Source organism: Copadichromis virginalis, linkage group LG4 (genome assembly GCF_057382275.1).
Source record: "Copadichromis virginalis isolate Kocher_CV1m ecotype Utaka linkage group LG4, C_Virginalis_male_GT1.1, whole genome shotgun sequence".
NCBI lineage: Eukaryota > Metazoa > Chordata > Actinopteri > Cichliformes > Cichlidae > Copadichromis > Copadichromis virginalis.
Genome location: NC_140621.1, coordinates 19,233,470 through 19,246,687, shown reverse-complemented (window position 1 = coordinate 19,246,687; position 13,218 = coordinate 19,233,470). Strand labels below are relative to the sequence as shown.

The 13,218-nt window shown below is 39.5% G+C and overlaps 1 protein-coding gene across 1 annotated transcript; it reads left to right on the top strand.

Annotated features, from left to right (window-relative positions):
- The first annotated feature begins 9,360 nt into the window (after positions 1–9,360).
- Positions 9,361–11,786, top strand: LOC146711245 (uncharacterized). Its single transcript, XM_085455412.1, has 2 exons — positions 9,361–9,595; positions 10,532–11,786. Exon 2 carries the CDS (start codon positions 10,533–10,535, stop codon positions 11,472–11,474), a length of 942 nt encoding a protein of 313 aa, XP_085311538.1. The 5' UTR covers positions 9,361–9,595; position 10,532; the 3' UTR covers positions 11,475–11,786.
- Positions 11,787–13,218: the final 1,432 nt, after the last annotated feature.

The following is a 13,218-nucleotide window of genomic DNA, read 5'->3' as shown; positions in this document are numbered from 1 at the left end:
TGATTCATGGATTTCTTTATGGGTTGACTACTGCAATGCTTTTCTTGCAGTAGAGCGGGTCACTTTGTGTTGCCTTGATGTGAAAATAAAGAGGATGATGTGACATTTAGTTTCTGCCCACTGCTTGAACAAACTGCCTCAGATCTTCACTAGTTTTATCAAATTCTATTTTTAAAAACATGGAACATTTCAAATAAAATCACAGCATCTCGCATTTCATGATATTTCCTAAAACGTGTTTATTCGTCGCATGTTGAATTTTGTGTGGGATAAAAGAAAAACAAATTACAACCACTTATACCTAAAACTGCAGGGGTATAGTAGGTATACGTACTAAAAAGTTGTACAAACTGTCAGTGATCAACACATGATCACCAGGAGCTGAAGAAGTCGTCAGAATATTACAGTGAAGTGATGTTTGCTTGCTTGGACTGAAAACCTGAAACACTCAGATGCCTGTGCCGCATTTTCCTATTAAAACTGCCAAGAAACAACAAGAAACAACAAGAAAGTGTTTAATAACAGTTTTATGGAGCTTGAGGCGACTGTTGTTGTGATTTGGCGCTGAATAAATAAAATTGAATTGAACTGAATTTACAAAACAACAGTTTGTGAATCAGTGTGGCTCGTTTGAGGAGAATGCACAATTACTCTGATGGATAAATGACACGTGTTGATTGAGAGTCTGTTTCACTGATGGGTTTGTGTTCTTTCTGTAATCTTGAAAACGCTGTTCAATAAAATATATTTTCACGTGTGTGATGTGTCGTAACTGTCTTGACTAAAAGTCATATTTTCAAATTCAAATTCAAATTCAAATTTTATTTGTCACGTACACAGTCATACACAGTACGATATGTAGTGAAATGCTTGGACAACTGCTCGTGACCTAAAGAAAACAAAAAAGGAAAAGGCTATGAATAAGATAGGAAATAAATATGAAAAATTAAAAAGGGTAAATTTAACTAGGAACGAATAGAATATAAATTAAGGTTAAAAATGAAATAACTGTACAACACAAATTAGAATGAAGGGTAAATTTAACTGGGAAGAATAAGATAAAATATATAAATTAAAGTTGAAAATAAAATAACTGTACAACAAAATACACAATATAGAACTATATAAGAATGTATGAAGAAATCTAAATATAAATAAATATATACACAATAACAGCAGCTGTACAAGTATTAACCGGAAATGAAGAATATAGTGTTGTGCAAAACCAAAGTCCAGAAAGTCCAGTGTGTGTGTAAGAACCATATGTGTGGGTCAGTACTGTGTGGTGGTGTGATTGAGAGACCGTATCGCCTGCGGGAAGAAGCTCCTCCTCAGTCTCTCTGTGTTGTATTTTATATATTAGTTTATTTTTTCAGTAATACAAATTAAGTTTCCCAGAGACCTGCTGACATAAAACCAACACAGTTCACTTGATTCAAATTCATCTGGGACTGTTTGTTGCAGGTCTTTCATGTTTCACAACATAGTGTATAACAAACAGCAGATAATATACAGTGGGGCAAAAAAGTATTTAGTCAGCCACCGATTGTGCAAGTTCCCCCACTTAAAATGATGACAGAGGTCAGTAATTTGCACCAGAGGTACACTTCAACTGTGAGAGACAGAATGTGAAAAAAAAAATCCATGAATCCACATGGTAGGATTTGTAAAGAATTTATTCGTAAATCAGGGTGGAAAATAAGTATTTGGTCACCTCAAACAAGGAAAATCTCTGGCTCTCACAGACCTGTAACGTCTTCTGTAAGAAGCTTTTCTGTCCCCCACTCGTTACCTGTATGAATGGCACCTGTTTGCACTCATCATCTGTATAAAAGACACCTGTCCACAGCCTCAAACAGTCAGACTCCAAACTCCGCCATGGCCAAGACCAAAGAGCTTTCGAAGGACACCAGGAAAAGTATTGTAGACCTGCACCAGACTGGGAAGAGTGAATCTACAATAGGCAAGCAGCTTGGTGTGAAAAAATCAACTGTGGGAGCAATCATCAGAAAATGGAAGACATACAAGACCACTGATAATCTCCCTCGATCTGGGGCTCCACGCAAGATCTCATCCCGTGGGGTCAAAATGATCATGAGAACGGTGAGCAAAGATCCCAGAACCACACGGGGGGACCTGGTGAATGACCTGCAGAGAGCTGGGACCAAAGTAACAAAGGTCACCATCAGTAACACACTACAACGGCAGGGAATCAAATCCCGCAGTGCCAGACGTGTTCCGCTGCTGAAGCCAGTGCATGTCCAGGCCCGTCTGAAGTTTGCCAGAGAGCACATGGATGATACAGCAGAGGATTGGGAGAATGTCATGTGGTCAGATGAAACCAAAGTAGAACTTTTTGGTATAAACTCAACTCGTCGTGTTTGGAGGAAGAAGAATACTGAGTTGCATCCCAAGAACACCATACCTACTGTGAAGCATGGGGGTGGAAACATCATGCTATGGGGCTGTTTTTCTGCCAAGGGGACAGGACGACTGATCCGTGTTAAGGACAGAATGAATGGGGCCATGTATCGTGAGATTTTGAGCCAAAACCTCCTTCCATCAGTGAGAACCTTGAAGATGAAATGAGGCTGGGTCTTCCAACATGACAATGATCCAAAACACACCGCCCGGGCAACAAAGGAGTGGCTCCGTAAGAAGCATTTGAAAGTCCTGGAGTGGCCTAGCCAGTCTCCAGACCTCAACCCCATAGAAAATCTGTGGCGGGAGTTGAAAGTCCGTGTTGCTCGGCGACAGCCCCAAAACATCACTGTTCTCGAGAAGATCTGCATGGAGGAATGGGCCAAAATACCAGCTACTGTGTGTGCAAACCTGGTAAAGACCTATAGTAAACGTTTGACCTCTGTTATTGCCAACAAAGGTTATGTTACAAAGTATTGAGTTGTATTTTTGTTATTGACCAAATACTTATTTTCCACCCTGATTTACGAATAAATTCTTTACAAATCCTACCATGTGGATTCATGGATTTTTTTTTCACATTCTGTCTCTCACAGTTGAAGTGTACCTCTGGTGCAAATTACTGACCTCTGTCATCATTTTAGGTGGGGGAACTTGCACAATCGGTGGCTGACTAAATACTTTTTTGCCCCACTGTATGTTGTTTCAATAATACTGTATCATGAGTGACAGTGAGATGTCGTATTGTGGGGTGTCTATTGATTCCCACATTTACTAACCAGACTATGTTCTAGTTAAGAAGGTTACAAAGGAAGCTTTGAAGCAGTTTTACTTAGTATTTAAAGAATTCAGTCAGCTCTTATTATGACTGCTAAACACTCATTTCCTGATTATTTCCTTTCATTTACAATAAAAACATAACCTTGAGTATATGTAATTGCAGGGCTTTTTAATTGGGCTGATTCTCTATATTGTAGTTTCAGCTTCCAGTTATTTATGCAGCCAAGTTATATATGTGTAAAAAACAACACTGGATCCCTTTGAAACAGGTAACGAGCTGCAACTTAAGTGAATCTGCCCATTTTCTGGGCCTGATGTTGGGTCAGGTGTGAGTGTGCCAGCACAGCAACCAATGAAGTCTCTTCTCTGTCCTGAATCAGGACCAGTCACCCCACATGTTTCTTATCTGTCATAGTTGTCATGGAAATGGGTCTCATGATCCAGTGTTTGTGTTTTTGGTTTAATATTCTTTGATTACTGTTGCTCTTGGTTTTGGTTATTCTTATTTTTCAAGCTCTCAGCAATCTTAGTTCTCCCTCCCTCTATTTTCATCTTTTTGTTTAGTTTCTGTTCCCGTGTCCCACGTGTCATGTCTAGTCACCCCGGTCTCTATGTTCGCTCTTTTTTCCCAGTCAGCTGTGCCTCCTTGTCAAGTCTGCGTCTCCGTGCCTGTTTTGTTCTACTTTGATAGTCTCTTGTTCTGTGTTCAGTGTGTTGAGTTTTACTTCTCCTTTGTCTTGTTATGTCAGATTAGTCCCAGCTGTGTTTCCCTCCAGTTTCCCATTCCCTCGTTGCTTCCTTGTGTATTTGAGCCCCGTGTTTTCCTCTGTCCTCTATCCCTTCGTTAACAATCATACACCCTCATCGCTGTGTGTTTCTGTCGTACTCCTTGTATTTCCGAGTTCTCTGTTCCCAGTTCAGTTTCTTATTTTTTGGTTATGAGTTTCTTGTTTTTGGGTTTGTTTTCTGTTTTCTGTGTAAGACTTTTTCCAGCAGTAAAGCTGCTGTTTTGAGTTTACTCTGTGTTCGAGTCCTACATTCTGCCTGCCACGCAGAAAACCATGACAGTAGTTGGGAATCATCAGCACTGCTTCTAAACCGTCAGCTTATGTCATTTTCTTGCACAGAAAACTCTCTGATCAGCAGGTTGGTAGTCACCTGGTATGTTCTGGATTATACCTCGTGCCCTAATTTTCAGATGTTTCATAATGCTGTGTGATATACACTTGGTCTATTATCATACATCATTCTGCTCCCTGACTCTAATTATAATTTGAGTCCCATTACTTCTCCCATTGTCTGCCACATACAGTACAAAGAAACTAACTAACATTTTGTCAATGCTTAAAAACAAAAAACAGAATCAAATTTCTTGGGGAAAAAGACGAATTTCTATAGCAGATAATTAAATAACAGAAAAGCTGACCTACAGTGACCTACAGTGACCTACAGTGAAGTTTCACGGTTAAACAAGGTTTAATCCTGTAACATTATTTCAGATGCTGTGCTTAGTAACACCCTGACTCTGAGCTCTTTGATGACTTTCAACAGCAAGTAAGCAAACAGCAAATACCTGAAAAACGAACTCGTCCTCGCAATTGTGTGATGCTGCACAATTAAAGGTGGATTCATATAACAAAAGAAAGAACTATTTTAGTCCTTAACAAAGCTCTATGGCATCTCTCACTGCTAAAGTATTGACTTTGACTCATTGGTCTAATGTAGACATTCATTTAAATACGTCTATGCCAACATTTGCATTGTTTTCTTTGTGTCTCACAGATTTCATAGAACAAACAAATGGACTCAGAGGACCAGCTGGTGCAGGCAAATCCAGTTTATTCAACCCTGGTGACATAATTTCTAGAAGACAGAAATACTGACATTGTTCCTTGCAGCTGTCGAAGGACTTTCAAAACACAGAGATGTGATGATTAAAGAAGCATAGATTCATTGTGGGCATTACAGTAAGTGCATCAAAGGGTTTTTGTGCAGTGTATGACTAATATTTAATCAAAATGATAGCTGGAAGACAATCAGTATCGGGTGCATGTGGAGTGTTTGAAGTTCTGCCATAAAATATCTTAGTTTGATAAATGATGACAATAAAAAAAGGGTTGAGTTGTAACACAATCACATCTTTCTACATATGAATGATCTCAAAAGTTTTATAGTATGATGGTAACTATAGAACAACATTAAATGGATTAAATAAAACCTGAATTACCAAACAAATCATACCAGAAAACACTGCCATTAAAAACATGTACACTCTATTTAAAATTTATTCATAAGCTTCGACATTGGAGACTCTACTACATCTCTGACCCTGGACTCTTTTGCTGGCTCATTCTTACTTTCATTTAGGTTCAAGTTCTACAAATGCTTTCTGCACATTTAGACTGTTACGACCCCCTCTGCTAGAGGCCAGGGGGAGAGTAACAGCTCTTACACAGGAATCTAACAGAAACAGGGATTGTATTACCAATTGTATAACTGAAAACCATGAGGGCTGCGCACAGCAAGCCAATGGGCAACGTTACATACACACACAAAGGGCATTTTAGATAAGTAAATGAGGCTTGAGGAAGGGAGGAAGAGTAACTCAATACGACAAACCCTACTCAGCTAACCTCGGCTTTGCACACACAGTTTAACTAGTAGGCATTCACAGCGAGTCGAAAAGGCAGACTGCGCTCTCTGTAAAGCAGGGAGAGTGGGATCACTGGTGACGTCTGAAACCTCGCATATTACAGAATGTAACACCTGCATATGTGTAAAAAAAAAGAAAAAAGGCTTTGATTTTGCCACCCTACTTGATTTCTCCATTTGCCACCCTAAGAAAGTTTCTCTAGATCTGCCCCCTTTTGGTGTCATAATAAGAGCTGACTGAATTCTCTAAATACTAAGTATTCAAAGTTTCAAAGCTTCATTTCTAACCTTCTTTATTAGAAGACACTCTGGTAAGTAGATGTGGGAATCACCAGACACCCCACAATACGACATCACAATAGGTCTCTCATGATACGATATTATTGCAACAAACAAACTAACTAACTAAGTCTGTTGTTCAGATGAACACCAAGGTACCTGTGGCTGTCCACAGCCTCAATGTCCATACCCTGGATGTTCAGTGGTTGCAGTGGAGAATGCTTGTGCCTGCGGAAGTCTACCACCAGCTCCAGATCAACGCCAGTAAAACCAAGGAGCTGGTGGTAGACTTCCGCAGGCACAAGCATTCTCCACTGCAACCACTGAACATCCAGGGTATGGACATTGAGGCTGTGGACAGCTACAGGTACCTTGGTGTTCATCTGAACAACAGACTGGACTGGACTCATAACTCAGACGCCCTCTACAGGAAAGGGCAGAGCAGGTTGTACCTGCTGCGGAGACTCAGGTCGTTTGGGGTGGAGGGCCCACTCCTGAAGACCTTCTATGACTCTGTGGTGGCTTCTGCTATCTTTTATGGCGTGGTCTGCTGGGGCGGCAGCATCTCTGCTGGGGACAGGAAGAGACTGAACAGGGTGATCCGAAGGGCCAGCTCTGTTCTAGGATGCCCTCTGGACCCAGTGGAGGTGGTGAGTGACAGGAGAACGGCGGCTAAGCTGTCATCCCTGTTGGACAACGTCTCCCACCCCATGCAGCAGACTGTGACAGCACTGAGCAGCTCCTTCAGTGGGAGACTGCGGCACCCACGGTGTGGGACGGAGAGATTTCGCAGGTCTTTCCTCCCCACTGCTGTCAGACTCCATAATAAAGACTTTAACTGAACAAACACACACATCCACACATGTGCAATAACACTAAGTGCAATAATCCTTTCTGGCATCGTTGTATTTTTACTCAGTTGTATATAGCATTCGTATTCTATTTTTATCTTATTGTATATTTTTATTCTATTTTATTCTACTGTATATAGTATATTATTTTATTCTATTCTGTACAGTTGTGTACTGTATTTATTCTTATTGTATTCTAATTTTTGCGTCATAACTTTTGCACTGTCCACTTCCTGCTGTGACAAAACAAATTTCCCACGTGTGGGACTAATAAAGGTTATCTTATCTTATCTTATCTTAACTAACATTTTGTCAGTGTTTAAAAGCAAATAAACAGAATCAGTTTTGGGAGGGAAAAGATGAATTTCTATAGCAGATAATTAAATAATAATGTGTGCTGTATTGATCCCCATGGGGAAATTACTTTTCCCCATTTTACTCATTCACTCAGTGAAGCAGTGGGCAGGCACGCAGGGAGCAGTGTGTAGGGACGGTATCTTGCTCAGGGGTACCTCAGGGTAGCCGTTCAGTGGATTCGAACCCCCGACCTTCTGATCATGTGGCAACCACTCGACCTTCTGACCTATCTAATTAAAACATGCTTAAAAGGTAAAAATTCATTGGGCTGTAGTGGAGTCCTAGCTGGGCTTTATGTTTGACACCCCTGATCTACAGAGACTGTAAAACTTTACTGCTTGGAGATGTTTCATGAGGTTATGGTACTACGGTGGCCCCTAGAGACAAAGCATGTACAAACTCCAAAACACGTGCAAACTCCAAAACACATGCAAACTCCAAAACACGTGCAAACTGTCCTGTGGTCTCAGCCTCAGATACTTATCAAATCACACAAAGCTCTTGTAGAAACAAACAAACAAATGAACAAAAGATGTTCTCCTTCATTTCTGTCAAACAAAGTTGTATGACACGTTTCCAGCGGTTAGTATCATGGTTGCTAGGCAACCTGGGAAGCGCAACGGAGACTAGAGCGTCCTATACAGCCCATGTTTGCAACAAACTTGCCGTTTATTTTGCAAATCGAGCTCAACACTGCCCCTAGCGTCCTGGAGCACTTCCGTTGTGTTTTGGAATTTGCATGTGTTTTGGAGTTTGTGCGTGCTTTGTCTCTAGTGGCCACCGTACAGATCAGGTTTAATCCTGTAACATTATTTTGACAGCTTCAGACACACTGACTCTGAGATCTTTGTTGACTTTGAACAGCAAGTAAACAAAGAGCAAATGCCTGGAAAGTAAACTCCTCCTCCTTTATGATGTCATGGTTAAGTATTAAAGGTGGATTGATATAACAACATAGAGGCCTTTTTTAGTCCTTAATAAAGCTCTATGGCGTCACTCACTACTAAAGTATTGACTTCTGACTCATTGGTCTATTGTAGACATTCATTTAAATACATCTATGCCAACATTTACATTTTTTCCTTTATGTCTCACAGATTCCTTAGAAGAAGAAAAAAGAACTCAGTGGACCAGCTGGTGTAGGCAAATCCAGTTTACTTAACCCTGCTGACACGATTTCTATAGGGCAGAATTACTGACAGTGTTCCTTGCAGCTGTTGAAGGACTTTAAAAGCACAGAAACATGATGATCGTAGAATATAGATTCATTGTGGGCATTGTGCGTCACAGGTTCGTTTGTTTTTTCCGTCTAAAGAGTGCAGTCCAGTGAAACAGTGGAGCTCATGAATAATATTTAATCAAAGACAGGACTGAAAGACATCTTAAATCACTGCTGAGTAGGCTGCAGTGGATGGGCAGCGCATAAAGTTCTCCCATTAAACATCTTAGTTTGATAAAAGAAGGACCTTTTTTTTTAAAGGAAAACTACTGGCGGCAGCTAGCGTTACCTCTTAGCCTCCTGGTATCAATGATAAAATCCTAGTGGAATTAGTCATTGCATTTACAAGACTTCTAGAAAATGTGACCTCTGACCTCTGATGTTTTAGTAAAAACATTCAAATAAAAAATGACGCAAACTTTTAGTTGAAGTTTGATATAATGAAACTAAAAGTTTGAGTTGTATTTTTATCAATTTCCTCCTTTATTTTATTTTATTTTTCTCTGTCTTCCTTGTTTAAAATACTTTTGGAAAAGCAATAAATAAATCTTTGGGGGGAAAAAGTTTGAGTTGTAACACAATCACATCTTTCTACATATGACGGCAGAAAGATATAAGATTATATGATGACAGCAATGATAGAACACCTTTAAACGATGAAAACCTGAATTACCAAACAAATCATACAAGAAAACGCTGCCATTAAAAACATCTGTACACTATTTGAAATTCATTTGTAACCAGCTTCTAGATTACAGACACTACTGCAATCTCTCACCCTGCAGTCCGGCAGACACGTCCATATTCAAACTTTGGACCTAAACCTGCTCGTAAAAAGATCAATAATTTGCATTTATGTGACTGCTAAACTACTACTGGTGTTGCTCTTTGATAGCCTCATCTAAATAGCTGGATTATCAAACTTCCTCTTGACGACTAGCGGAGCTTATTGCTCTGGTTTCATTTACCAGGAAACGCAAAACATAAAGGGAGCTACGACTGTCCTCACACAAACAGCAGCAGCAGACTTACACAGGTACGTTCTCTCATTTCCTGGTGGATTCATTTTTACTTACTGTCACTCACATGACTTTACCTTCGTCTCTAATGCAGCATTTATTCTACATTTAAAGATACAATGAAGTGGGTTTAACATGGAGTCAATTACATTGCACTTAGTCCACCTTCTCTTAAATTACAAGCACACTCATTCACATAAAAATGATCTATTCATCTGCAGTATTACAGTTTTAAACAATATAATTAGTTTAACTTTCTGAGAAAGGGAGAGGCGAATATCATGAAACCAGAGCCAAACCTGACAACATAAATAAGTAAAACTCTGGGTTAACAAAAGTGTAATGAATAAGTGGGGAAAATAAAAGCATGTTTGGTCATGGCTATAAAATATGCTTCACCTCTTTGTTAAAGAATTACTTAGTTTGCTTTGTTTAATTAATCCTCTGTAAACTGAGTGTTGAGCAATCCTTCCCTGTTATTTATCTGAAGCTGACAGGAGGCTTCAGCCAACAAGTTACAGATACAAGTTATTAGTGTGATTTTCTCTCTTTATGTCACAAAGTTAAAGCTGTTTGAGAAAACAACATTTCTCACTAACAAGCCTCTCTTAACACCCTCTTAATTAAAAGTAAACTCTAATATTAAAAAAGTAACTTTTGATTTCAACTGAAGAAAGCTAAATTTTAAAATGCAATTCCAACCCATAATAGATGGTATTAACTAGAGAGGAGACAAACAAGTACAACCTGTTTCAGTGTTTGTGTGGCTGAATGACTATCAAATTATAAACTGGGAATAAATTTAAAGCTGTCTTAATCATTAATAATCTGTTAATCACTTTTTGCAGTCAACACATAGTCATTTGATGTTTCACTGGTAAAAAAAAACATGTAACGAATGTCAGAATATAAAGTATGAACAATAAAAACAGTGACTTCTTAAATCTCTACAGGATGAAGATGTTTGGAAGAATGATGAGCTGCTGTGTGGCTCTCCTCCTGACCTTCAGCTCTGTGTCAGCTGTAAGACGAGCGCTCAACTCAATCACTGATCTGAGGTCAGTAGGCTTTGGCCAGTCTGTGCCCGAGTACAGCCTCTGCTTGCTCCACTGGTTTGCAACCACAGTTGACTTTGACAATAACAACATCATCCTGCTGACCTTTGACCCAAACCGTGGTGATTATGGCTCACATCATTATCGCAACGATGAACAGCTGTTAGACCCACTGCCCAGGGGATACCGATACTACACTGTCGGTAACATCTACCAAGATGCATCACTGGAACTTCCAGATTATGTCGTGGAGTCGGACATTGAGGAAAGTAACAGGGCTCGCATTATAATTAGAGTCAGGGGGCGCAACGCAGTACGGACAATAGACCAAGTCTATATCACACAGCATTATGAGCCATATGAAGCTCGAGGGACAGAGTATGATCCACAACATACATATCGGGTCACTACCTGCCTTCTAAGAGTGTTGAGAAAGTTTTCCTTGCATCTCAATAACATCAACTCACTGGCTCTCAGAAACAGAGTTCATGACTCCCAGCTATCAGAGATAAGAAACATGTGGGGGGACCTCGCTTGTGTTGGACTGTTGTTGTTTATTGTGATCCCAGAAAAATATTCCTCTCACAAACGCAACAACAGACGTCAGCCAGCACCAAGAAGCAACACACAAAGTTATGTTGTGGTCAATATCCCAGAGAGCAGGGAAAATGGTGACTCTGTCGTCCTGGACACGTACAACTCTGATCCTTGGCATTACACATCTCCCTCACGAAGAGACAGGTGCAATGAGAAAAACCGGGTTCAGTGTTTATTCTGTTGTTGTTTTCTAACAATAATTTTTTCAGTCTTTCTTATTATATACCTTGTCTCACGACTTTAATTTGTTTCGTGACGGAGCTAATAAGTCAAATCATTCGTATGTCAAAGCAATTTTCCCCACTGACATGAATTGAAATGCCATTAATCCGTTCATGACCCGAAAAAACATTGAGAAAGGAATTTGTTGCATGTTTTTCAATAAGAAAAATCTACTTATAAATAACAAATATTATATAAAAACACAATAAAATTTAATGCACTGCAATAATCTGGTCTTATTAAGTATAATATACTTCATTATGGTGCAGAGTGTAGAAGTTTGATTATTCCTGTAGTTTTGAAAACACTGTTCAATAAAATATATTTTCATGTGTGTGATGGTCATTTTGTGATGTGTCGTAACTGCCTTGACACAAAAGTCGTATTTGATATAATAGTTAATGTTTTCAATAATACAAATTTCCTGGAGATCTGCTGACCTAAAACCAACACGATTCACTTGATTCAAATCCATCTCTGACTGTTTGTTGCAGGACTTTCATGATTCACAACTTAGTGTATAAAAAACAGCAGATAAGATATGTGGCCGACAATAAGAGAAGTAACAAGGATTTTATTATAATTACAGTCAAGGAGCAAATTGAGGCATTGATAACAGACCAAATGTGCACCACACAGCATTATGAGACATGAAAATCAGCGTATGAGGTCTAATCCAGAGCATACATATCAGCTCACTACCAACCTGCTGAAGGAGATCAGAGAGTTTTCTGTGGAAGAAAATGACATGAGCTGACTGATGGAAGCAGTGCTGATGATTCCAGCTGAGGAAGATCAGAAAACCACAAGGTGACTTTTCTTGTCTTTGACTGTTTTTCTTTATTGTTTCTGAGGAAAAGTATTCCTCTCACAAACACAACAACAGACCTCAGCCTGCAGCAGGAAGGAGCACACAACGTTTTTTGTGGTCAGACTGTGAGCCCCTCTCAAGTGACTGAACTCCTCTTCCTATTTGTAAGGGAGAGGCCAACCACCTTTCACAAAAAGCTTATTTCTGCAGTCTCGTTCTTTCGGTCACTACTCAAAGCTCGTGACCATAGGTTGAGAGTAGGGATGTAGACAACTAGTAAAGTACAGTACTAGTACAGTTTTGCTTATACCCTCAGCTCTTACAACCTCACATGTTATACTGATCCTGACTCTGGACAGAGGAGACTCTTCATTGACAGTAGTTACCACGCTGACACCTGACGCATCGTCAATCCTGAGATACTACTTCATTGAAAACAATGGGCGAGGGCAGCTCAGCTCATAGTATCAACTTATTTTACTTCCTTACTTACAGCTCAATAAACAAGGTCTGCAGCTAGATACATCCAAGGTGTTAGCTCCATGTATAGTTATTCAATGTTTTATTTTGAAAAGCCTCAAAAGGATATGGTGCGACACGATGGTTTTACCATCGTTGTTGCACAAACCGATGCATAAAACAGTCTCATCCATCCAGAGTGTTTTTTAAAATATAAGAAAAATAGACAACTCCAAGAAGAAATTAAGAAAGCCACTACACAAGGTGACTTCTTTACATTTTTATTTTTTACTTGTAGGCCAGAAACTGCTAGAGAACATTTATCAGGGTTACTCTATATTATGTTAGGAGGAACTGAAAAGTACAAGCGTTCAGTGTCTCAATAAGCAAAGTTGTTTTGTAGAACATATCCAAATATTATACAAATTTCTGGGCATGATTTTCAGAGCCTTTCCCCTGTCCTACCAGGCATAGTGCATGTTTAAAGGTGTTATGA

What these genes read in the sequence shown, in the direction of transcription:
- LOC146711245 (XM_085455412.1), top strand. Translation starts at nt 10,533, where the DNA reads ATGAAGATGTTTGGAAGAATGATGAGCTGCTGTGTGGCTCTCCTCCTG.